This window comes from Amblyraja radiata, chromosome 4 (genome assembly GCF_010909765.2).
Source record: "Amblyraja radiata isolate CabotCenter1 chromosome 4, sAmbRad1.1.pri, whole genome shotgun sequence".
In the NCBI taxonomy this organism is placed as follows: Eukaryota; Metazoa; Chordata; class Chondrichthyes; order Rajiformes; family Rajidae; genus Amblyraja; species Amblyraja radiata.
Window position 1 is genome coordinate 69,821,507 of NC_045959.1, and position 24,850 is coordinate 69,846,356.

Below are 24,850 nucleotides of genomic sequence, written 5' to 3' on the forward strand. Positions count from 1 at the left end.
CAGGCAAACGCCTCCGTTGCCATGCGGTGAGAACGGAGAGGTTGAGAAGGAGTTTCTTCCCAGAGGCCATTCGGACTGTAAACGCCTATCTCACTGTAAACGCCTAACTCTACTGAACGTTTTTCCTTCCATTATTTATTATGTAAAAGAATATGTGTTATGATTGTGTTTATAGATTGTTTGGTTGTTTGGTTGTTTGTCTTTTGCACAAAAGTCCGCGAGCATTGCCACTTTCATTTCACTGCACATCTCGTATGTGTATGTGACGAATAAACTTGACTTGACTTGACTTGAGTCTTTTAACTTACACTTGAATGCAATATATATGCTATAAATTGGATTGGAGCGTTTTTGAAAGGGGGGAGGCTGTGCGATCACTTATCACTGGCCTTGGGGGTACCCGGTGAGGGAGTGGAGCAACCGAGTGGGGATAGGGTGTGGAAGAAGGGGTCCCCCCTCCCATGGTAGGAACTTTTTGAAATTTGATGTATTAAAATCATGTTTTAGTGCATTGTAGAAGTATGATTTCAATGTTTTTTGTATGAAGTATTTTTAAGAGGTAACTTTTTAAGGGGTAACTTTATCCACACAAAGTGTGATGAGTGTATGGAACAAGCTGCCAGAGGAGGTAGTTGAGGCAGGGACCATCCCAACATTTAAGAAAAAGTTAGACTGATACATGGATAGGGCAGGTTTGAAGGTAGGGACCAAAAGCAGGTAGCGTAGCTGGGACATGTTGGCGGGTGTGGGCAAGTTGCGCCGAAGGGCCTGTTTTCACACTGTATCACTCTATGACTACATTATACCTACACCATGCATGAATGCTTCAAAATCAAGTGATCGAGTTTTATTGCCATATACTCAAACATAGAAAATAGCTGCAGGAATAGGCCATCGGCCCTTCGAGCCAGCACTGCCATTCAATATGATCATGGCTATTCATCTAAAATCAGTACCTCTTTCCTGTTTTTTCCCCATAATCCCTTGATGTCGTTAGCCCAAAGAACTAAATGTAACTCTCTCTTGAAAACATCCAGTGAATTGGCCTGCACTGCATTCTGTGGCAGAGAATTCCACAGAATCACAACTCTCTGCGTGAAGAAAGTTTGTTCTCATCTCAGTCCTAACTGGCCCCCTCTTTATTCTTAAACTGTGACCCATGGTTCTGAACGCCCCTAACATTGGGAACATTTTTCCTGCAGTTACAGTAAGTGAAAATCTAGCAGGCAAGCAGGATGCTTTCACCAACCACCCCCATTTGAAGTACACTATCTTCCACCGTTTCTACCCAGTGCTTGGTACTTACTTCCAGCAGCCACTGGTTGTCCTCCAGGATGCACCGAGCCGCAGCCTGATCCATGCCAGTCACCTGGGCGAATTCGGTACAGAGACTCTCACGGCAGCGGCGCAATGCTTCGACGCCTCCGATGACCCGGGACTCTTGCACTGAGGCTGCTCCATGGCCGGAGCTGCAGTGAGCGACTCGCCAGCCCGGCAAACACTCACCAGCCCAGCTCCCCGTCTGCATCCGTCCCCGCCGCTGCTCCTGCTTCCAACACCCGCGGCCCATGCAGTTGATATGAGTTTTGAAATTTTCGTTGATCACAGAATTTCTCACAACAGAGCGAGAGAAATTTGTGATCAGCGTGAGAATTTGGTGAAATGCGTGATTCTCACGCTCAATGCATGGGAGTTGGCAGCCCTGCCTCTCTATCCCCCTCTCCCTCTCCCCCCCCTCTCTCTCCCACCTCCCCCTCTCTCTCTCCTCTCTCCCCTGTCCCATCCCTCTCACACTCTCCCCTTCCCTCTCTCTTCTCTCTCCCCCTCTCTCTCTCCCCCCTTTTTCTCCCTCCTCTCTCTCTCCTCTCTTCCCCTCTCTCCCCTCTCTCTCCCCCTCTCTCTCCCTCTCTCTCTCTTCCCCCTCCCTCCCTCCCACCTCCCTCTCCCCCTCTCTCTCGTCCCCTCTCTCCCCCCCTCTCCCCTCTCTTTTCCCTAACTCTCTCTCCCCTCTCTTTCCCCTAACTCTCTCTGCCCCCCCCCTCTCGCTCCCCCCTCTCTCTCTCCTCTCTCCCCTCTCTCTCCCCTCTCTTTCCCCACTCTCTCTCTCTCCCTCTCTCTTCCCCCTCTCTCCCTCCCACCTCACTCTCTCCCTCTCTCTCGTCCCCTCTCTCCTCTCTCTCCCTCCTCTCTCCCTCTCTCTCCCTTCTCTTTCCCCTAACTCTCTCTCCCCTCTCTTTCTCCTAACTCTCTCCCCCCTCTCTCTCTCCCCCTCTCTTTCTTCTCTCTCTCCCCATCTTCTCTCTCCCTCCCTCTCTCCCCCCCTCTCTCTCTTTCTCCCTCCCTCTCTATCTCTCCCTCTCTATCTCTCTCTACACACTCCCCCCTCTCTCTCTGTCTCTCCTCTCACCTCTCTCTCACCTCTCTCTCACCTCTCTCTCTTCCCCCCTCTCTCTCTCATCTCTCTCTCTCCCTCTCTCCCCATTTCTCCCTCCCACCTCACTCTCCCCCTGGCTCTCTCTCCCCTCTCTCTTTCTCCTCTGTCTCTATCTCCTCTTTCTCTTTGCCTCTCCATCTCTCTATCTTTTCCCCTCTCTCCCCTCTCTCTTCCCCTCTCTCTCTCCCATTCTCTCCTACTCTCTCCTCCCTCTCCACCCCTCTCTCGTCCCTCTTTCTTCCCCCTCTCCCACCTCTCTCTCCCCCCTCTTCCTCTTCTCTCTCTCCATTCACACCCCCTCTGTCTCTCCTCTCACCTCCCCCCCCTCTCTCTCCCCACTGTCTCCCTGTCTCCTTCCCCTCTCTCTCTCTCCACCTCCCTTTGAGAGTCTGTCCCTTCGGCACAGAGACTCTCGCGGCAGCGGAGCTTCCGACGGCTCTGCGGCCCGGGACACTCGCACTGTCCAGAGTGCTCCATGGCCAGAGCTGCAGCGAGCGACTCGCTAGCCGCGCAAACACTCGACAGCGCCGCAAACTCACCAGTCCCAGCTCCCCGCATCTGTTCCCGCCGCTTGTTCTGCTTCCATCCCTCCCGCAGCCCCGGCTCTCCAACACCCGCGGACCATGCAGTTTATCCGAGTTTTGAAATTTTCGTTGATCACTAAATTTCTCACCACTGAGCGTGAGAAATGTCTGATGAGCGTGAGGGCGTGAGAGTTTGCTTGAGGGCGTGAGTCTCATGCTCAAAGCGTGAGAGTTGGCAGCCCTGGTATAATGTAGTTTTCAGCACAGGAATAGGCTCTTTGGCCCACAGTGTCTATGCTGAACATAATGCAATTTAAACTAATCCCTTCCACTTGCTACGGGGTTAGGGTTACTGCAAATAAACAATAAATAAACAGAAAAGCAGAAAAGAATTCCCAAATTAAATCCTCAAATGTAATTCACACTGTGGATAATAATAATAATACATATTGTACCTATTATGTGAAAGGTGCTAAGAGCCTGACCCAACGACGCTAAATTTTAGACAATAGACAATAGGTGCAGGAGTATGCTACTCGGCCCCACCATTCAATATGATCATGGCTGATCATCCACAATCAGTATCCCAATCTTGCCTTCTCCCCATATCCATTGACTCTGCTATCTTTAAGAGGCCTATCAAGCTATCTCTTGAAAGTATGCAGATAACCGACCTCCACCCGCTGTGAGACATATAATTCCACAGACTCACAACTCTGTGTGCAAAAGTGTTTCTTCATCTCCGTTCTAAATGCCTTACCACTTATTCTTAAACTGTGGCCCCTGGTTCTGGACTTCCCCAACATCGGGAACATGTTTCCTGCCTCTAGCGTGTCCAAACCCTTATTAATATTTTTTGTTTCAATAAGATGCCCTCTCATACTTCTAAGTTGCAGAGTATACAATCCCAGCCTCTCTATTTTCTTTTTTGCGTTTGACTGTCCCGCCATCCGATGAATTAACCTTGTGAACCTACGCTGCACTTCCTCAATAGCAAGAATATCCTTGCTCAAATTAGGGGACCAAAACTGCACACAATACTCCAGGTGTGGTCTCACTAAGGCTCTGTACAACTGCAGCAGGACCTCTTTGCTCATATACTCAACCCCTCTTGTTATGAAGTCGCTATTTCATCTTTAATGATTGACCCCAGCAACTTCCCCACCACCAATGTCAGGCTAACTGGTCTATAATTCCCTGTTTTCTCTCTCCCGCCTTTCTTAAAAAGTGGGATAACATTAGCTACCCTCCAGTCCACAGGAACTGATCCTGAAGCTATAGAACTTTGTTAAATGAACACCGATGCGTCCATGATTTCTAGAGCCACTTCCTTAAGTACCCTGGGATGCAGACCATCAGGCCCTGGGGATTTATCAGCCTTCAGTCCCATCAGTCTACCCGACACCGTTTCCTGCATTAATGTGGATTTCCTTCAGTTCCTCTGCCACCCCAGATTCTCCGGCCACTCGTACATCAGGAGGATTGTTTGTGTCCTCCTTAGTGAAAACGGATCCAAAGTACCTGTTCAACTCATCTGCCATTTCCTTGTTCCCCATAATAAATTCACCTATTTCAGTCTTCAAGGGTCCAACTATGGTATTAACTAATTTTTCTTCTTCACGTACTTAAAAAAGCTTTTACTATCCTCCTGTATATTCTTGGCTAGCTTACCTTCGTACCTATTCTTTTCTCCTCGTATTGCCTTTTTAGTTCTCTTCTGTTGCTCTTTAAACATTATACAATCCTCTTGCTTCCCGCTCATCTTTGCGATGTTGTTCTTCTTCTCTTTTATTTTTATACGGTCCCTGACTTCCCTTGTCAGCCACGGTCACCCCTTACTCCCCTTGGAATCTTTCTTCCACTTTGGAATGAACTCATCCTGCACCTTCTGTATTATTCCCTGAAATACCTGCCATTGCTGTTCCACTGTCATCCCTGCTAGGGTATCTTTCCAGTCAACTTTGGCCAGCTCCTCCCTCTTGGCCCCTCGTCCCCTTTGTTCAACAGTAACATGGACACCCCCCCCCAATTTTCCCTTCTCCCTCTCAAATTGTAGATTAAAACTTACCATATTATGGTCACAACCGCCTAATGGTCCTTTTACCTCGAGTTCCCTTATCAAATCCGGTTCATTACACAATGCTACATCCAGAATTGCCTTCTCCCTGATAGGCTCCAGTACAAGCTGCTCTAATAATCCATCATGGAGGCACTCCACAAATTCTCTTTCTTGGGGCCCATTACCAAACTTTTTTTTCCAGTCAACCTGAATGTTGAAATCTCCCATAACAACCACAGCATTACCTTTACGTCATGTCAAATTTAACTCTTGATTCAACTTGCACCCTATTTCCAGGCTACTGTTTGGGGGCCTGTAGATAAGGCCCATTAGGGTCATTTTACCCTTACAATTGCTTAGTTCTATCCATACTGATTCCACATTTCCTGTTTCAATTTCACCCTTTGCAAGGGACTGAATTTCATTCCTCACCAACAGAGCAACCCCACCCCCTCTGCCCACCTGTCTGTCTTTTCGATAGGATGTATACCCTTGAATATTCAGTTCCCAGCCCTGGTCCTCTTACATCCATGTCTTTGTAATTCCCACAACATCATACTTCCCAATTTCTAACTGACCCTCAAGCTCGTCCACTTTATTTCTTATACTTTGCGCATTCATATACAACACTTTGACTTCGGTATTCACCTCCCCACTCACGCCGCTCACAATTGATCCTGCCTTACTCTCTTATCCCTTCTCGAACTTTCCTTCCCATTAATTCGGGAGTCTTTTGTAACTTTTCCTGTACTCACTTCCCCTTTAACTCCATCTTTAAAGGGCCTTTTCACGGGGCGAGTTGACGCAAGATGTCACCAGAGTGAAGAGGTCATGGTCCAGCACGAGTCTCGCACGATATAACGGCAGTAGATAAAGAGTTCCCACGGTACTCGGCATTTATGTTATTCGTGCGAGTGACTTGGCCGTTTCCCGAGCTGTCGCGTTAAATCTTGAATGAACATCGTGAACTACACGTGACACAAATGATGTAACTTTTTTTTTCACACACTATATATATCCTCCCTTGGTTGAATCGGCTCATTTGGAGACATGCCTTTACTAAATAATTTCGAGTACAGGATGTTGGTTTTTTTCATTGACGCGCTGCATGCAGCTGCCCACTATGTGCATCGAAAACGCTTGCTTGAAGGCAGAAGGGAGAGATTAATTAAAAAGAGAATTAAGAGGAAGTCTCAAGCATTACAAGTGAGAATTGCCTGCCCTCATGCATAATTCTTTTTATGGCTCTTTTTTTTTTTAGAGATATGATTCAAACTTCAAACACAGAGGGTGTAAAAGCTGTCTGCGACTTTTTTACTTTGCAGCTGCAGGGCAGACAGACAGACTTATAAGAGAAGTTTAAGTTAACTGCAAACACAGCACTTTTACATCAATAGCAATGTATGTTTTTAAATCTTGGATAACATTAAATGGTTCTCCTCTTGATGAACTTATATATCGTTATATAAACTCACATGAGCACTCGGGAAACTCGGCAGCCTTCGTCTCCAGCAGGTTCCTTTTTCTCTCCCTGTTTCTATAATCCTCTCTGGATTTATCGTACAGAATCTCGTTAAATTGGAACCATTCTACAAGTTCCCCCTCTTGTTCCCTGGTGAAGTTATATGACTTTACCTTCTGCCATCTTCCCTTTACATAAGCGTCTGTAGAGGCTATTCCTACAACGGCTACTGGGGAGGCAATCTGAATTGCACCTTGCTCACCCTCTCCCTGCTCCAAGGAGCCCACAGGCAGTGTTATCTGTGGCATCTCCTGTTGCCTCTCCACCTGTCTCTCTTGCTGCGTCTCCTCCTCATTCTCCTGCATGGCAAAAACATCTCTGACCCGCTTTACCCCCTTCCTTTGAGATTTTCTGGGAGCCATCTCTGCAAGTGTTCCTGTTAAAAAGATTATCCAACAATGACAATTAGGTGGGACGTCCTCGAAGGACACATGTTCCCATGTGTCCTTTTGAGACCACCTTTTTTAGTCACCCTCTGTCCCCTCTGTCCAGCTTCCGGGTTTACCGTTCGCAGGAGTTCCCACGCGCTATATCTCTAAAATCTGAAGTTATGTAATGTCTAAAGGAACTGCAGACGCTGGTTAATGCTGGTTAATATGCACAGAAGGACACAAAATGTTGGTGTAACTCAGCAGGTAAGTCAGATCTGGGAAGAAAAGCATAAAAAGCTGGAGTAAGTCAGCGGGTCAGGCATCATCTCTGGAGAAAAAGAATAGGTGACGATTCGAATCGGAGCCCTTCTTCAGACAGCCTAATCGGAATTGAGTCTGAAGATGTGTCTCGTCCCGAAACATCAGCTTTTTTTCTCCAGAGATGCTGCTTGACTCGCTGAGTTACTCCAGCTTTTTGTGTCTGTCTTCGGTTTAAACCAGCATGTGCAGTTCACTCCTTACACGGGTCTCTGCACAACATTGATTGGTAGCGTTCCGGACCCCTGGACCCGAGGACTCCGACCTGTATCAAAGAAGTACATGTGAAAAATATCTCACGGACCATAAAAATGCGTAACCTTTCAGTAAAGTCCCTTTTAAAGTCCCTTTTAAAGATTATAGTTATTTTCTTGAATCTCATTAACATAACTCATGAATAAGTTGATGTCCATATGCGGATGTAAATCTTTATTTTTATTTATTTTTTAAATTCAATCCCACTGAAGATAATTTTTAATCACCTTCTGTCCCCTCTGTCCAGCTTCCGGGTTCACCGTTCGCAGGAGTTCCCACGGTACCCGCAAGAGTTATTACGGATATCGCACGGATATCGCACTGGCCACTACGTTCATATAATGTTGCAATACTCAACCACAAGTGTACAAGTCACTCTTGGAGAAATTCAAACTTTCGTGAATTTTCTCCCGAGTGACCAAGTTACACGATGACCTGCCGTTAGCGCTACGGTGGTCCACGGTGGTCCACGAATGCCGTACTGTTATCGCACGAGGTTCCCACGATGTTGAACTCTGGTTAACTCTTGCGTCAAGTCGCCCCGTGTAAAAGCCGCATTATACTCCCAATTTGTCAACCCTTCCCCCCCCCACTATTTAGTTTAAACCCAAACGTGTAGCCCTAGCAAACCTGCCTGCCAGAACATCGGTCCCCCTTAGTTAAGGTATAACCCATCCCTTTTGTACAGGTCACCCCTACCCCAGAAGAGATCCCAGTGGGCTATAAAACTAAATCCTTGCTCCCTGCTCCAGTCCCTCAACCACACTATAAGACCCCCTATCTCCCTGTTCCTGTCCTCACTAGCATAAGGTACTGGAAGCAATCCAGAGATAACCACCCTCGACATCCTGCTTTTCAGTTTTCTTCCTAACTCTCAAAACTCGCATTGCAGAACCTTATCTTTTAATCCTCAATCTGTACTTGATCTTTTAATCCTCAATCAGTTTTTCAACAGATACTTGATCTTTCTCCATTCCTCATTAGCATGTGCTTTTGAGACATACAATCTACTCATTGATCCCAACTGTGGTCTCTCACTCAACAGAGCAGCACATAGACCTGCAATTGAATCTCATCAAAAGCAGGTCAGCAGCAGTTTAAAGGGCCTGTCCCACTTTCACGAGCTAATTCGCTACCTCTGCCGAGTTTGCCCTTGACTCATACTCGCAGCATGGTCGTCACGAGGTCATAGGAGGTCGTAGGTAGGTCGTAGCAGGTCGTGATATTACTCGTAGGTACTCGTGGCATCAAGTATGTCGGGGCGTTTTTTCAACATGATAAAAAATGTCCACGAGTAAAAAAGGTCGTGAATTAGGTCGTGAAAGTGGGACAGGCCCTTTAGTTAGCCTTGCATTTCTGAAAGAACACAATTATGGATAAATGTGTATCAGTATGTTTTGATGATCAATGGTGTAAACAGCTGTCTGGTGTTTAAATCATCTTTAATCATCAGTCATGGTGGTGCAGTACAATACGTTGTTAGTTCATCTACCAGTGTAACTACGTAATATGGGAGATGAGTGTTAATATAAAGTGTACAGTAAAGTGGAGTTAGTGGCAGTACATTACTCTGATTGGTTCACATGCAATAACCAATCGACATCCTTCCTCATAGAGAAAATAGTTGTTAAACAGATGTTAAAACACATGCGGTTAAATATACACGCCATCAGGCAGTCTGCTAACCCGACCCAAATGTGTACGGACAAACCCTTCCCCTTCCATACCGGAAACGTTAGTAGGGCTGAGTGGTGAAGAACCCGAGAAAGATAGCGCAGTCGGGGAGCCTGGAGAGGAACGGCGGGGCGAGCATGCAGGACTCGGGTCACTGGGGGATGAGGGAACCGAACGACGCGGAGAGTACATGCCGGGCCAACAGTGGGGTCAATAGTGATTTTGTACGTTATTGGCAACTTGCCCAGTTTGTCGTCAACCAAATCCTGATAGATTTGTGTTGGTTCGTCAGATAGGCATAACTTGTGGACAGCGCATCCGAAGGACACTAACCCCAGGTCTTGGTACGCATGAATTCCCAACAAAGTCTCAGAGTTCGATTTTACAATGTAGAAAATCAGGTTTTTAGTGACATTGTCCACTGCACACTTGAAATCAGCTTTTCCAAGAGGGTGCAGCACCTCCCCCCCCCGTAGGCATGCAAGGTAGAGGCATCCTTAGTCAAGGTCTCATTATTTCTTATATTGTTGTAGACTTTCAGGGACATTACGTTCATGCGCACTCCCATGACCAATTTAACAGTTACAGACTTGTTATTAATGTGCACGGTAACAGCAGGGTGCAAGAGCTTACCAGATGTGCGGAGAAGAGTGTGAACAGCAGACTCATCATATGAGATCATTGGTTCGTTCTCGTGGGCAGCTTCAAACTTTTCATGGGAGTCGGAGAATGTTGGGTCTTGCTGCATCAGGTGTAGATTAGACTCTGAATTGGCATTATGGTTCCCACGAGAACGACAGCAAGCAGCAAAATGATTCATTTTCTTACAGTAATTGCATGATTTGCCATTTGCTGGGCAAAACTAGTGACCTTTATTATGGAAATAGTTGCAGTTACTGTGGTGGCTCATTCACAAATCAGTTAGTGGCAGCTGATGCAGTGCGTTTAACGAAACCGGTCTGATTTATATCCTTTTTCTGTGTCAAGCTGATCACTCAGTGGGGCTACAACCTCCGACATACAGCAGGCATGCACAGCCTGTTCAAGAGTCAGGTCAGCATTTCGGAGTAGCTCTGTTTTGAGCGTTTGATCAGACATGCCGTTAACGAGTTTGTCGCGTATTAACTAATTCGTTATCTCACCAAAGCGACATCTCGGAGCCATATACTTCATATCACAAATGAAACGTTTCACAGGTTCATCAGGAAGCTATTGCCGTGCGAAGAACTTTGCTCTTTCCAGAATGCGGTTCGATGGCAGGTCACATAGCTCATGGAATTTACGCAGCAGCACATTAGGGTTGCGCATTGTCTCAGCTGGGACCACTACCTGGCCATTCCCGTCGAGTACAGGTGGCACAAAGTTGAAGGTTTGCGTGCAAATCATAGCCTCGGGTCCCGCTAGGTTGGGCAAAAGCGATGCCTTGACCTAATCCGGATCGTTGCGATGGACGATATTGATGTAGTGCTCATAGTCAATCTCAAAGATCCTCCATCGCTCATGTATGTCTATCAGTATGTTTTGATGATCAATGGTGTAAACAGCTGTACAGACACAGTCTGGTGTTTAAATCATCTTTAATCATCAGTCATGGTGGTGCAGTACAATACGTTAGTTCATCTCTACCACCAGTGTAACTACGTAATATGGGAGATGAGTGTTAATATAAAGTGCACAGTAAGGTGGAGTTAGTGGTAGTACATTACTCTGATTGATTCACATGCAATAACCAATCTACAAATGGTATCAATCCCAGTCTAATATTGTGTTCTCTGCATTAATAATTGTTTCACAAATCTTTCTATTCTCTCTCCAGTTCATCATTGGAAGCAATAGAATTATCGGAGTTGCAAATTGCTAGTAAGCCAGCATTGTGCCAATACACGGCAGTCAAACACAACCAATTATACAACGCGGCATGCTGTACCTACACTTCCTTCCCCAACATCCCATCCCTCTCCACATCACTCTAAACTGATCATCCCTTGACAGTACTGATTATAACAACTCATCAACACAGAACATAACAGTTGCTAGCTCCTGTGTTCAAGAACACTCTTCAAACCAGAATACATTAATTCCACTTATCAAACTTACAGAACCAATAAACTATTTATATATCCAATTTAAAATTTCTCTGGTGCCTTCCATTGTTGCGAGGATATCCTCATTCTGGAGTAACGGAAGTTTGTGAGACTTGACAATCATTAGCATGTGGATAAAGTCCTGTTGCAGTCTCATAAATCAGAGAAATTCTTATAGAAGACAGACACAAAAAGCTGGAGCTACTCAGCGGGACAGGCAGCATCTCTGAAGAGAAGGAATGTGTGACGTTTCGGGTCGAGACCCAGTCACAAATTATTATATTTGCCTGTCTCCCTCTCCATATTGTCAATCAACTTGAAGCTGTTGACTCCACCATTCAACCAATGAAGACAGGTTCTTGGATCCTTTGCTCCTTGGTCTTGCTAACAAGATTATTGTTCTGGCACCATTCGATCAGATTATCAAAATCTTAAGAACATTTTCTCAGATATGTCTTTTTCTGTGGTGTGGGCATGGATATCAAACTACTCTCTGTGCAGGAAAAGGATATGGTCAACAAATGTCACCTAAGATGAATATATGATTTATCTGTGAAATGGATGTGATTAAGGTGCATGAGAGCCAGTCACAGGTTCACATATATAACCTGATGAAAGTCAGGGAGAGCCACACATGAACACCCAGCCCAAAGAGGATTATCTAAGCCCATCATGAAGTTGTAATGCAGCGGCAACTTCTATGTAAGTGAGAGGCAGACATCAGGCCACATGTCTGAATACAGTTTATAGCAAAGATACTAGAGGAGCAAGATAGACCACTCCTACGAAATCCAATGGACTGACGTGTAGTATGCATCGGAACGCAACGGAACGTCACTTCCGCCGTTTTAAGAATAAGACCCCGATCCCCGTTATGCCCTCTCGCAGTTTAATCCACATCAGTCCATTGGATTTTGCAGTTTATCCTGGTCTCTTAGCCTTCTATGTTAGACCATTATTATCTTTGTTTATAATAAATAAGGTACTCCTTTTTTAAATTAAAAATTAAAAAGGGAACTGCGTATAAAATGAGCGACAATGCTCAATGAAAGGTCTCTGGACCATATGCATTCTATGATCTTTGGTTTAATCAGTGTTGTGGGGGAACGGTATGTGTGTGTTTCTGTGTGTGAGTGGCAAGATAGGTTTCAAAGTTCCTCATGGATCAGAAGCAACTTTGATTTAAAGCAACTCATGATGCACATGAACCATTCTCATGATGTACATAAGCCATAAAGGCAATTATATTTGCCTTTATTTTTTTGCCTATAAGATATACGGAACATAAGCCATAAGCCAATATATTTGCATTTATATATATATTATAAACACGTATATATATATTATATATATGATACACACATATATATAAATGTGATATTTATGTATATAATTATATAACACACATACATATTTCTCAAGTTTCTTATATATATATAAACACATATTCATTATATATATATAATATATTTATATATAGATATATGATGCGTATATATGTGTGATATATATGTATATAAATATATAACACACACATATACAATACAATACAATACGGTTTTATTCGTCATATTTGAAATAAATTTGCCAGCAGCGGTACAATGATAAAGAACACACAATACACAATAAAAATTTAACACAAACATCCACCACAGCATTCATCACTGTGGTGGAAGGCACAAAATTTGGCCAGTCCTCCTCCATTTTCCCCCGTGGTCCGGACCTCAACCATCCGCAGCCGTCACTGCGGGCGTCCAGATGTGCAGGCAGGTAAAAGTCCAGGTAAGTCCAGAGTCGGCTCTTCCCCACCGGAGACCGCGGCTTTAGGTTGGTGTAGGCCGCACGTCGGCGGTCAAAGATTTAAGGTCCCTGCCGCGCCACAGCCAGAAGCACCGCCGACCGCAGGGCCGGCGGTCGGAGCACCCCTCCAGGGGTGATGGTAAGTGCATGCCATGCCCGCGGTAGAAGTAGGCCGCGGGCCGGCATTCGGAGCTTCTTCTTCCGCCCAGGTCCCCCACGAGGGATCCCAGACTGCGGACGCCGCACCAGCTTGAGCTCTGCAGACCACGGCTTCAGGCTGCCGCGGGCCAGCGAAACGGAGCATTCCCCTCCGGCGAGCCCCAGCGAGGGCTCGCCCGCTCCACGGCGAGAGTCTACGTTGCGCCCGCCGCTGAAGCCCCGGGCGCGTCTCCGGGAAAGGCCGCGCCGATCCTTGCTGTTAGGCCACGGGGGAGGCGACATGGAAAAAGTCGCCTCTCCGTGGAGGAGGTGACCAAAGCGGTTTCCCCCTCACCCCCCCCACACAACCCCCCACACAAGACACACAAAGAAACATTAAAAGCACACCTTAAAACATATGTATATTTCTCTAGTTTCTTTCTTGTGATCTCCTCTAATTTTGTTGAATTTTTTCTTTCATTCAACCTCTCTCTCTGAAATCCTAATATTGTGAACACATGCCAAGATATTTTTTCATTCGATATTAGTGTAAAGAAATATAGTGTATACATACCTACATTGATGCAGAAGTGCGAGCATTAGACATGAATACTGTGCATTGCTACCATAATTTAGTTTTTAATTTAACATATATTTGAGGGAAACCTACATATATTTGAGGGAAATTAGTTACCGTATTTCCCGGCAATGAAGACGCACCACCATTTGAGTTGCTAAATTTTGAAAAAAGAATGGCGGGACAGGATCGAGAGTTTGGTTTAGTCCAGGGGTCCGCAGCCTTTTTTGCATAGGAGCCAGGACCCTCCGGGACTAGCTGCAGTTCCCAGGTCACCTGCGAGCCCCGGGTCGAGCTGTGGTTCCGCTGTCCGGTCCCGGCGGCCGCTCGCAGCCACCCGAGCTACTGAGTGAGTTTTTAAATGTGAATATCTCATAACTAAACATTTGTGGGTTAGCAGTATATTGCATCAATCCACTCAATTTTAAATCATTCTACATCAAAATTCATAAACAAGGATAACAGTTTTTATTTCTGTCATTTATGGTATAATAATTTACTATTTTATGTGTGAGATATACAGGGTGTTCAGAACAAAGACGGCAGTTCTTTGACAAGTACTCCGTAGTTCGCTGCAGGAGGTCTTATCAACGAGTATTCTGGACCCACTGTCAACATCTGAAATTACAGTAAAATTTCACATAGAATTAACTGATAAGGCCAAATCTGATTATAACTATATAACTGCAGAATGGATGAAATGTCACTTAAATTAAAATGTTTTCGGGGGTGGGGAGAGACATGTATATTGAAGATGCGTTTTTCCTCTAATAGGTCAATTTATGCAAACTGAATAAATTCTGTAGTCATGCCTACTATATTCTATTGTGCTGAAGCAAAGCAAGAATTTCATTGTCCTATCTGGGACGCATGACAATAAACTCTCTTGACTTGACTTGACTTCGGTGGGCGGCGCGACTCTCGTCAGCAGCGGCCTCTGCAGTCCGTCTGTGTTTTATTATTTTTTGTCTCGTTTTTATGTAGTTTTTGTTATTTTATTTGTTGGGGTATGTGTGTGGGGGGGTGGGGGGGAGGGGGTAACTTTAAAATCTTTCCCCTGCACGGGAGACCCGACCTTTTCTTTGTCGGGTCTCCGTTGTCGTTGGGGCTGCAACGTGGAGCGGCCTCCAACAGGAACGACCTGGGGTTCCAGCTACGGAGCTGCCGACTACTCACCGTCGCGGAGCTGGCCGAGTCCGGAGCGGGTGGAGCGGTGGTGGACGCTGCTGCCACCCGACCTCCGGAGATTCGGAGGCTGCAACTGCGGGTTTGGCGGACGGCGGCACCGGGAGCCCGCGGGTCCCTGCTGGGAGACCGCTTTTCGGGGCTTCCGCAACGGCGACTTCTCCCGCCCGAGTTGCGGGGTTGAAGAGCACCTGAGCGAGGCCTTACAGCACCGCCCCGCGCGGCTTGGAATGGCCGCGGGACTTTGCGAGCGCACGCCGGGGGCTCTAACACCAAGACCCGGTGCGCGACCTTGCATCACCCGGCGTGGCTTTAATGGCCGCGGGACAATCGCCATCGCCAGCCGGGGGCTTTGACTTTGACTCTGACTCTGACTCGGGGGGGAGAGTGCAGTGGAGAGATAAGTTTTTTTTGCCTTCCATCACAACGATGTGATGGATGTTTGTGTAAACTGTGTTGTGTCTCGGGTCTTTTTGTTTTGTAATGTATGGCTGCAGAAACGACATTTCGTTTGGACCTCAAGGGGTCCAAATGACAATAAATTGAATTGAATTGAATTGAATTGAATTGAATTGAATTGACTTGACTTGACTTGACTTGATTTATCTTAAATGTAGAAGAGCTTACAATACCATGCATGCCTTACAACAAGAACAAAACCAAAAATGTACAGCAGTGTAAAAATTGATACCAATATTATTGTTTAAGAAGGAACTGCAGATACTGGAAAATCGAAGGTAGACAAAAATGCTGGAGAAATTCTCCAGCATTTTTGTCTACCTTTATTATTGTGCTAAGTCTAGATCTATAAAAGAAGACTTTCTAATAACTTGCTCATGTAATATGATATAATACATTGTCGGGATCATAAGAATAGAATTATATATGTTACAGTCATCATACATTGGGAAGGAAATTAAGGCTTTAAGTGTGCTCCTCGTGGCATGTTGTTGTTCCCTATAACTCCATTTATCATGTATTTTAAACACCACTGATCCGTGTACATTGTGTATATTTAATACCATTTATCGTGTATTTTAAACACCACTGATCCGTGTACATTGTGTATATTTAACACCATTTATCCTGTATTTTAAACACTATTTCAAACCGGCTTAAATACAAGCCGATTCGGGATCTCTGCCGTTTGGAGGTCCCGAATCGGCCGCCTCCTACCGGATATTACAATATTCATGATATTATAGGCCATCGGCCGGCGGTCGGAGCCTCTCTCTGGCGAGAAATCCCAGATTCCGTGAGGGAAAGTGTACGCTGCCCCCGCGACTAGAAGCTCCGCACACCGCGGCTTCAGGGTGTTATAGTCCGTGGGCCAGCGATCAGAGCAATTCTTCTGGCGACCCCCGGCTCCGCGATCTAAGCTATAGGAAGAGATCGGGCAGGCCTCAAGACAGAAAGTTATAATTTTTTTCTTACCTTTCATCTTTAGTGGGGAACCTGAAGAAAGACAGCTATAAAGTGCTCGAATCGCTTACATTGGCGATTCGAGCACTATAGCAGAATGGTTCGCTACGCGTGTAGATGTGGACGCCATGACAGAGGCCCATTAAAAAAAAAACCCTCATATATTTGATTCCAAAAATGGCGCGAAAAAAATTACCCATGAGCCCATGACCGTATTACGGCTTTTTCGTCGAGTGGTCTATCTTGCTCCTCTAGTATCTTTGGTTTATAGCGACTGGAACAATTACCTAATGATTCATGGATCATGGTAAATTAATAAATAACACTTATAATGTCATAAGATCACAAATAATAGGAGCAGAATTAGGCCATTTGGCCCATCAAGTCTAATCCACCATTCCATCATGGCTTATCTATCTCTCTCTCTCTCCCCACCCCCATTCTCCTGCCTTCTCCCCACAGCCCTTGACACCCGTACTAATCAAGAATCTATCTATCTCTGCCTTCAAAATATCCATTGACTTGGTCGGAGGGATACTTTTGTTGCCAGATAGATTGATATTCAAAACTCTAATAATTTTGAACATTCTGTATGTACTGTTCTATTCATTAATCCACGGTAGCAAATAATATCGATATTGAGAGTTTTGGCAGAGAGCTGAATTTGTATTAGACCGGTGTTTTTCTTTTTGCAAGTTAAGCTTATTTTATTTCTGTTGAATTTCATTACATATTGCAGTAATAGCTTTTAAATACATAACAGGAAGTAATAAACATAGAATTCACACAAGGTACATGTTTGTGTGAAGAACAGTTATAAGCTTTTAAATAGTCAGGAGAAGTCAATGGGGTTTAGTTTAAAGTTAGGTGTCGATGCCAAATAGGCTTGATGAAATAGTCATTTTTAAGCACCACACTATGAAAGTTAGTGGTGGAAAACAATGCTGTTTGGGGCAATGGGAACCTGTTCACTTTCTAGTTAAATGAACAAGTGTTCATTTTACACTACTGTTTAAAGTTAGTTTAATCCCAATAGTGTTTTTTGTGTTGTGAAGTGAGAATTTCCCCTTTAGTTACATTTTGCACATAATCAGTATTGGGCATGTAAAACCTACATTTTGACATTTTTAACAAGAGCAGCAAAAAAATTCCCATTAAATCCCCAAAGAAACGTATTATTTCTCGTCAATCTGAAGAAGGGTCTCGACCCGAAATGTCGCCAATTCATTCTCTCCATAGATGCTGCCTCACCCGCTGAGTTACTCCAGCATTTTGTGTCTACCTTTGATTTTACCAGCATCTGCAGTTCTTTTTTAAACGTATTATCTCTCGTGTTTTTTTTTTGCGATTCTGCCTATGGATAATGATAATCACACCTCACCTATTATGTAAAAGGTGCAAAGGGCCTGATCCAAAGACAGATGCAAAATCTTATCTTTTAATCCTCAATCAGTATTTCAACAGATTACCAGATGTGGCAACCCCTGACTTTAAAGAACTAGATGATACATCAAAACTAAGAATAATCCTTGCCGAAGGATTACGGAAATACGGCACATCTTGGTGCACAATACGTAACAGCATGCCATAACCTGAGAGACAGTGAATGACCAACATGCACATATATACGCACACACTAATCGACATTAACTAACACTAAGAAATTAATATTGAATTGCTAAACTTGCTATTGTGTTGTACTGCTTACAGCTGCAAGAACGTGTAGCAATCAATAAAGGGCTATAGGCCTATTGCAAGTTTGTGTACAGGGACATACCTATCCATACACTGTATACTTGTATTTATACTTATACATTTCAAATATGTATGTCATGTTTTATACTTTGGCAATATGACAATGTTTTTTTTATCATGCCAATAAAGTTTTTAAATTGAAAATTGAAAAAAAAATGGAATACTTGATCCTTCTCTATTCCTCATTATCATGTACTTTTGAGACATACAATCTACTCATTGATGACAACTGTGGTCTCTCACTCAACAGAGCAGCACATAGATCTGCTAATGAATCTCATCAAAATCAGAAGTCAGCAGCAGTTTTAGTTTGCCTTGTGTTTCTGAAAGAGCACAATTGTGGATAAATGTGTATCAGCAGGTTTTGATGATCAATGGTATCAATCCCGGTCTAAGTATTGTGCTCTCTGCATTAATAACTGTTTCACAAATCTTTCTATTCTCTCTCCAGTTCTTCATTGGAAGCAATAGATTAATCGAAGTAGCATATTTGCATATCATGGTTGCGGAGCAAAAAGCCGGACATTTTAGCTTAGCTATTTTATTTTAAAAGTATGAACAATCTGAATGCTTATATCAATAACATTACAGCCTCTAACTAGAAATACTTAATACTGTTTCCATGTTAAACTAAACTAACTGTGCTTATATCTATTTTTTATAAGGTTCAAGTTTTGCGCAATGCTGGAGAGGAAGTAACTCTTACAGTGTCATTTCTAAAAAGAGCACCTGCCTTCCTGAAGCTTCCACTGTATGAAGACTGCACATGTAAGCAAAGTGAATCTTTTTTTTAAGGAAAAGAATGATGTTGGCTAAACACTCTTTCATTTCCCATTTTATCTCTCTGTCATTTCCCTGCACAGATCTTCTAACTGCTTGCATATTCAGTTTGTGTAGCAGGTCAGCTTGAGTTAATCAGTATGTGAGAAAAATAAGACTGTGCCAGTCGTGAACATAGACCAACATTAGTTTGATTTAATAACTACTGGCCAATTGAGGAAATGGTGCATGTCTCGGATGAGAGGTGAATGAATCCAAAATTGAATGAAACTGACTTACAGAGCAAAAACGCACATGGTCCATGAAAAATCAGTCTTGATTAAAAGGTCTACTGCATTGATTTCCCATCATTAAAACAATCTAAACACCATCCTAATAGAAATCTGGTATCAATGGTGTTGCTTAAGGTTATTGATTTCAAGGTTTCCATGGCTGGAATTGTCACATCATATATTTTTGCAACATTATTTAATTTCATAATTTTATTTCAAATATTGCTTTCCTAGTAAGTCAGCTGGTAACACAATGCCAATATAAATAACTATTAAAACTCTCTTCGTGCGTTTGTTTCTTTGTTTGTTTTCACGTCAGTCATATCTCCTCCAAAACCCAACGCGGTAACGGAGAATTTTTTACATATTCTGGTAGAGATTTATTTCATGAATTCAAAAATCTCCTTGTCTGAAAATTTGGGTAATTATTTTTCCGAGTTTTTAACTAAAATTGATTTAAAATATAACTGCTGTGTCACAATGCCTTTGGTCCACGCGACCAGCTGCGCAGATTTTCAATGCACAGCCAGTAAAGTGGGTTGAAGCCCGTGAACACGTGATCAAGTCATCCAGCGCGCTCTCTGCTGGGCTTCTTGAAGTTCAACAACATGGCAGCAGCGGCGGTCGTTATTGCAGAAAGAACGAGCAATTTTGGCAGATCTTGAGGTCACCCGAGGTCACCGGAGGTCACGGGAGGTCACCGGAAGTCACCGGCTTGCATTTGAATCCTCTCTGTCTCACCCGCCCGATTGTAGAACATGGCGGCGGTGGCCACTATCATCGCGCAGGGCAGCATGATGAGAAGGTGGCCCTGGCGGCCATTACTCCCTCTGGGGGAGGCCGTCTATGGCGTCCTGCGATTCCTACGTTGATCACAGGAACACGAAGAATTGTGACGCCTTTTCTTCGCTGGTGATCCTGATCTCAACTGTTCACATTCGGCCCCGTCCGTGCTGCCAGACATCAAGCGAGCTGCTGAGGCCTGCCGCCTATTTGCAGTCGGCCCCGTCCGAGCCGCCCATTCGCCGAGTTCAAGTCCGCCCTCTCCCTCTCACTCTCCCCTCCTCTCACCCCTCCCCCTCCCCGCCCACTCTCCCCCATCTCCCTCTTCCCCCTCTCTCCCCATCCCCCTCTCCCTCCCTCTCCCCCCTCTCCTCGCCCTCTTGCCCCTCTCCTCCCCCTCTCCTCCCCCTCTCCTCCCCCCTCTCCTCCCCCTCTCCTCCCCTCTCCCCCCCCTCTCCCCCTCTCCTCCCCCCCTCTCCACCTCTCCTCCACCCTCTCCCCCCTCCTCTCACTGCCTCTCCTCCCCCTCTCTGTGGCTGGATCTGCCTTTGCCACATATAAATCATGTTCTTGAGTCAATGCTGAGAAAATTGGGTGATCTGTTAGACCATTTCACAGGAAGAGTCAACCATAATGTTGTGTGCTTTGAATTACAATGGACTGTGCAATAGTAAAGATTAGATATTTCCCCTTCCTGAAATACGTTTATGAATCACTTTTCTTGATTTCAATTGGGCTTTTAGGAGTACTTGGATGGATGCACTGTTCTTTAAAATAAAGACACACACTGCTGGAGTAACACAGCAGGTCAGGCAGAATCATGGATGGATGACGTTTTGGGTCAGGACAGGAACACAGTTCTTTACTTTCTCTTATCTCTTTAATTGCAGTAGCTGGGGAAATATTTCAGTTTTTTTAAGAAAGGACTGCAGATGCTTGTAAAATCAAAGGTAGATACTAAATGCTGGAGAAACTCAACGGATGAAGCAGCATCTATGAGGAGAAGGAATAGGCGACGTTTCGGGTCAAGACCCTTCTTCAGACTGATGTCAGGAGAGGGGGTAGGACAAAGGAAGAAAGAGACAGTGGAAGGGGTAAAGCAGAATCGCCAACATCTTTTCCATTTCGGTAGAGATTTCACTTTTCTTTCAAAGTATCCGCTCCTCATTACATTTTGTCGTGTTTAAGTACACGTTTTTAATCAAATCCTTCCCCCCCCCCCCAATATTTCAAAACTAAACTGGCTTCACACCCACAGAAGCTTCACCAGCCCCAGCCCCTGCTGAACGTTCCAACGTGTGATGTCACAATGCCCAATCTTCACATACGCAAAAGTGTAATGCCTCCTCCTCCCCCCCCCCCCCCCCCCAGTTTTTCAAATACAAACTAGCTTCTCCCCCATACAAGCAGCCATTTCGGTAGACATTTCACTTTCCCTTCCAGCTATCCACTCCTCATTACATTTCGTTATGTTTATGTCCATTTTTTTCATTAAAACCTTCTCCACCCCCCCCCCCCCCTCACTCATTTTGTCGCCTCCTGCTGGACAGCGACCATAACGGCTGCTGGCGCCCGCAGCACAACCTCAAGCGACGCCATTTAAAAACGGCCTTTCGGGAACGGCTCTACTTCGATGACCACGTCTCCCGTGGGGGCTGCGGGTAGGCAACGGCTGTGTTGGGGCATTACACTTTTAAGGCTCTGTGTGTGGGGATGCTTCGTGTGTGTGATGCCGCCCCGCCACACCCCCCCCCCCCCCGCGTTGCCGATACGGACCCGACTTCGACGACTTCAAGATACGCTATTTTAAGACGGCCGGAACCCGACTTCGACGACCACGTCTCCCCTGGGGGCTAAAGGTAGGGAACGGTCTTTATACACTTTTCCAACTCTGTGTGTGGGGGTGGTTAGTGTGTGTGATGCCGCCCCCCACCCCACAGTGGGGGCTACGGGTAGGGAACGGCTGCGTTGGGGGATCAGACCCAACGGGTTTGCCATTGGTCGTCGTGTTTAAGTGCACGTTTTTAATCAAATCCTAACCCCCCCCCCCCCCCAATATTTCAAAAATAAACTGGCTTCTCACCCATAGAAGCAGCACCAGCACCAGCCCCTGGTGAACGTTCCATCGTGTGATGTCACAATGCCCAATGTTCAAATACATCGTTGCCATAGAGGGAGTACAGAGAAGGTTCACCAGGCTGATTCCTGGGATGTCAGGACTTTCATATGACGAAAGACTGGATAGACTCGGCTTGTACATGCTAGAATTTAGAAGATTGAGGGGGTATCTTATAGAAACTTACAAAATTCTTAAGGAGTTGGACAGGCTAGATGCAGGAAGATTGTTCCAGATGTTGGGGAAGTCCAGAACAAGGGGTCACAGTTTAAGGATAAGGGGTAAATCTTTTAGGACCGAGATGAGAAAAACATTTTTCACACAGAGAGTGGTGAATCTCTGGAATTCACTGGCACAGAAGGTAGTTGAGGCCTGTTCATTGGCTGTATTTAAGAGGGAGTTAGATGTGGTCCTTGTGGCTAAAGGGATCAGGGGGTATGGAGAGAAGGCAGGTACAGGATACTGAGTTGGATGATCAGCCACGATCATATTGAATGGTGGTGCAGGCTCGAAGGGCCGAATGGCCTACTCCTGCACTTAATTTCAATGGTTCTATGTTTCCCTCTCCGCACCCCTCTCCCACCCATCCCTCTCTCCCCCACCCCCCGTCCCTCTCTACGCCACCCCCTTCCTCCTACCCCTCTGTCCCTCTTCCATCACTCCCCCTACCCCTCTCCACCTCCCTCCCCACTCTTCCACCTCTCCCCCTTCCCCCTCCACTCTCCCTCCCCACTCTTTCCCCTCTCTCCCCCACCCCTCTCCCCCTCCCTCCCTCCTCCCCTACCTCCACATCCTCCCCCTCCCCCACATATCTCTTCCCATCCCCCTCTCTCACCCCCTACCCCGCTCTCCTTTCCCTCCCAAATCTGTCCCATTTCCTCCACCTCCTCTCCCCTCCCTCCCCTCTTCACATCCCCCCCCCCCCCTCCCCCCACCTGTGTGTTTGGGGGTTGGTTAATATGAGTTTGATGCCGCAGCCCCCCCTCCCCCCCCCTGCAAAACGCCGTTGGGGAAACAGACCCAACGGGTCTGCACTTGGTCTAGTAACTATTAAAACTCTCTTCGTGCGTTTGTTTCTTTGTTTGTTTTCATGTCAGTCATATCTCCTCCAAAACCCAACGTGGTAACGGAGAATTTTTTACATATTCTGGTAGAGATTTACCTCATGAATTCAAAAATCTCCTTGCCTGAAAATTTGGGTAATTATTTCCCGAGTTTTTAACTAAAATTGATTTAAAATATAACTGCTGCGTCACAATGCCTTTGGTCCACGCGACCAGCTGCGCAGATTTTCAATGCACAGCCAGTAAAGTGGGTTGAAGCCCGTGAACACGTGATCAAGTCATCCAGCGCGCTCTGCTGGGCTTCTTGAAGTTCAACAACATGGCAGCAGCGGCGGTCGTTATTGCAGAAAGAACGAGCAAGTTTGGCAGATCTTGAGGTCACCCGAGGTCACCGGAGCTCACGGGAGGTCACCGGAAGTCACCGGCTTGCATTTGAATCCTCTCTGTCTCACCCGCCCGATTGTAGAACATGGCGGCGGCGGCCACTATCATCGCGCAGGGCAGCATGATGAGAAGGTGGCCCTGGCGGCCATTACTCCCTCTGGGGGAGGCCGTCTATGGCGTCCTGCGATTCCTACGTTGACCACAGGAACACGAAGAATTGTGACGCCTTTTCTTCGCTGGTGATCCTGATCTCAACTGTTCACAGTCGGCCCCGTCCGTGCTGCCAGAGGTCAAGCGAGCTGCTGAGGCCTGCCGCCCATTTGCAGTCGGCCCCGTCCGAGCCGCCCGTTCGCCGAGTTCAAGTCCGCCCTCTCCCTTTCACTCTCCCCTCCTCTCACCCCTCCCCCTCCCCCCCCACTCTCCCCATCTCCCTCTTCCCCCTCTTTCCCCTCTCTCCCCATCCCCCTCTCCCTCCCTCTCCCCCCTCTCCTCGCCCTCTTGCCCCTCTCCTCCCCCTCTCCTCCCCCTCTCCTCCCCCCTCTCCTCCCCCCTCTCCCCCCCTCTCCCCCTCTCCTCCCCCCCTCTCCCCCTCGTCCTCCCCCCTCTCCCCCCTCCTCTCACTGCCTCTCCTCCCCCTCTCTGTGGCTGGATCTGCCTTTGCCACATATAAATCATGTTCTTGGGTCAATGCTGAGAAAATTGGGTGATCTGTTAGACCATTTCACAGGAAGAGTCAACCATAATGTTGTGTGCTTTGAATTACAATGGACTGTGCAATAGTAAAGATTAGATATTTCCCCTTCCTGAAATACGTTTATGAATCACTTTTTTATGACAAATACTGATTTTCATGTTCACCATTATGATATCAGTGTTCTATTTAACAGGGAATAAAAATGATCTGTTTACTAATTTTGAGATTTGAGTTGGAATTGATTTCAATTGGGCTTTTAGGAGTACTTGGATGGATGCACTGTTCTTTAAAATAAAGACACACACTGCTGGAGTAACACAGCAGGTCAGGCCATGATTCTCATGGATGGATGACGTTTTGGGTCAGGACAGGAACACAATTCTTTACTTTCTCTTATCTCTTTAATTGCAGTAGCTGGGGAAATATTTCAGTTTTTTTAAGAAAGGACTGCAGATGCTTGTAAAATCGAAGGTAGATACTAAATGCTGGAGAAACTCAGCGGATGAAGCAGCATCTATGAGGAGAAGGAATAGGCAACATTTCGGGTCAGGGCCCTTTTTCAGGAGAGAGAGAGAGAGAGAGAGGGGGTAGGAAAAAGGAAGAAAGAGGGAGAGAGAGAGAGAGAGAGAGAGAGAGAGA

The 24,850-nt window shown here is 45.8% G+C and overlaps 1 protein-coding gene across 1 annotated transcript in view; it reads left to right on the forward strand.

Annotated features, from left to right (window-relative positions):
• sntg1 (syntrophin gamma 1) overlaps positions 1–24,850 on the forward strand; it is a 487,473-nt gene that overhangs the window by 391,929 nt on the left and 70,694 nt on the right. Inside the window, exon 8 of the mRNA XM_033019712.1 lies at positions 18,784–18,886. Within this exon, the coding sequence (XP_032875603.1) occupies positions 18,784–18,886 (103 nt within the window). The remainder of the gene's footprint in view (positions 1–18,783; positions 18,887–24,850) is intronic.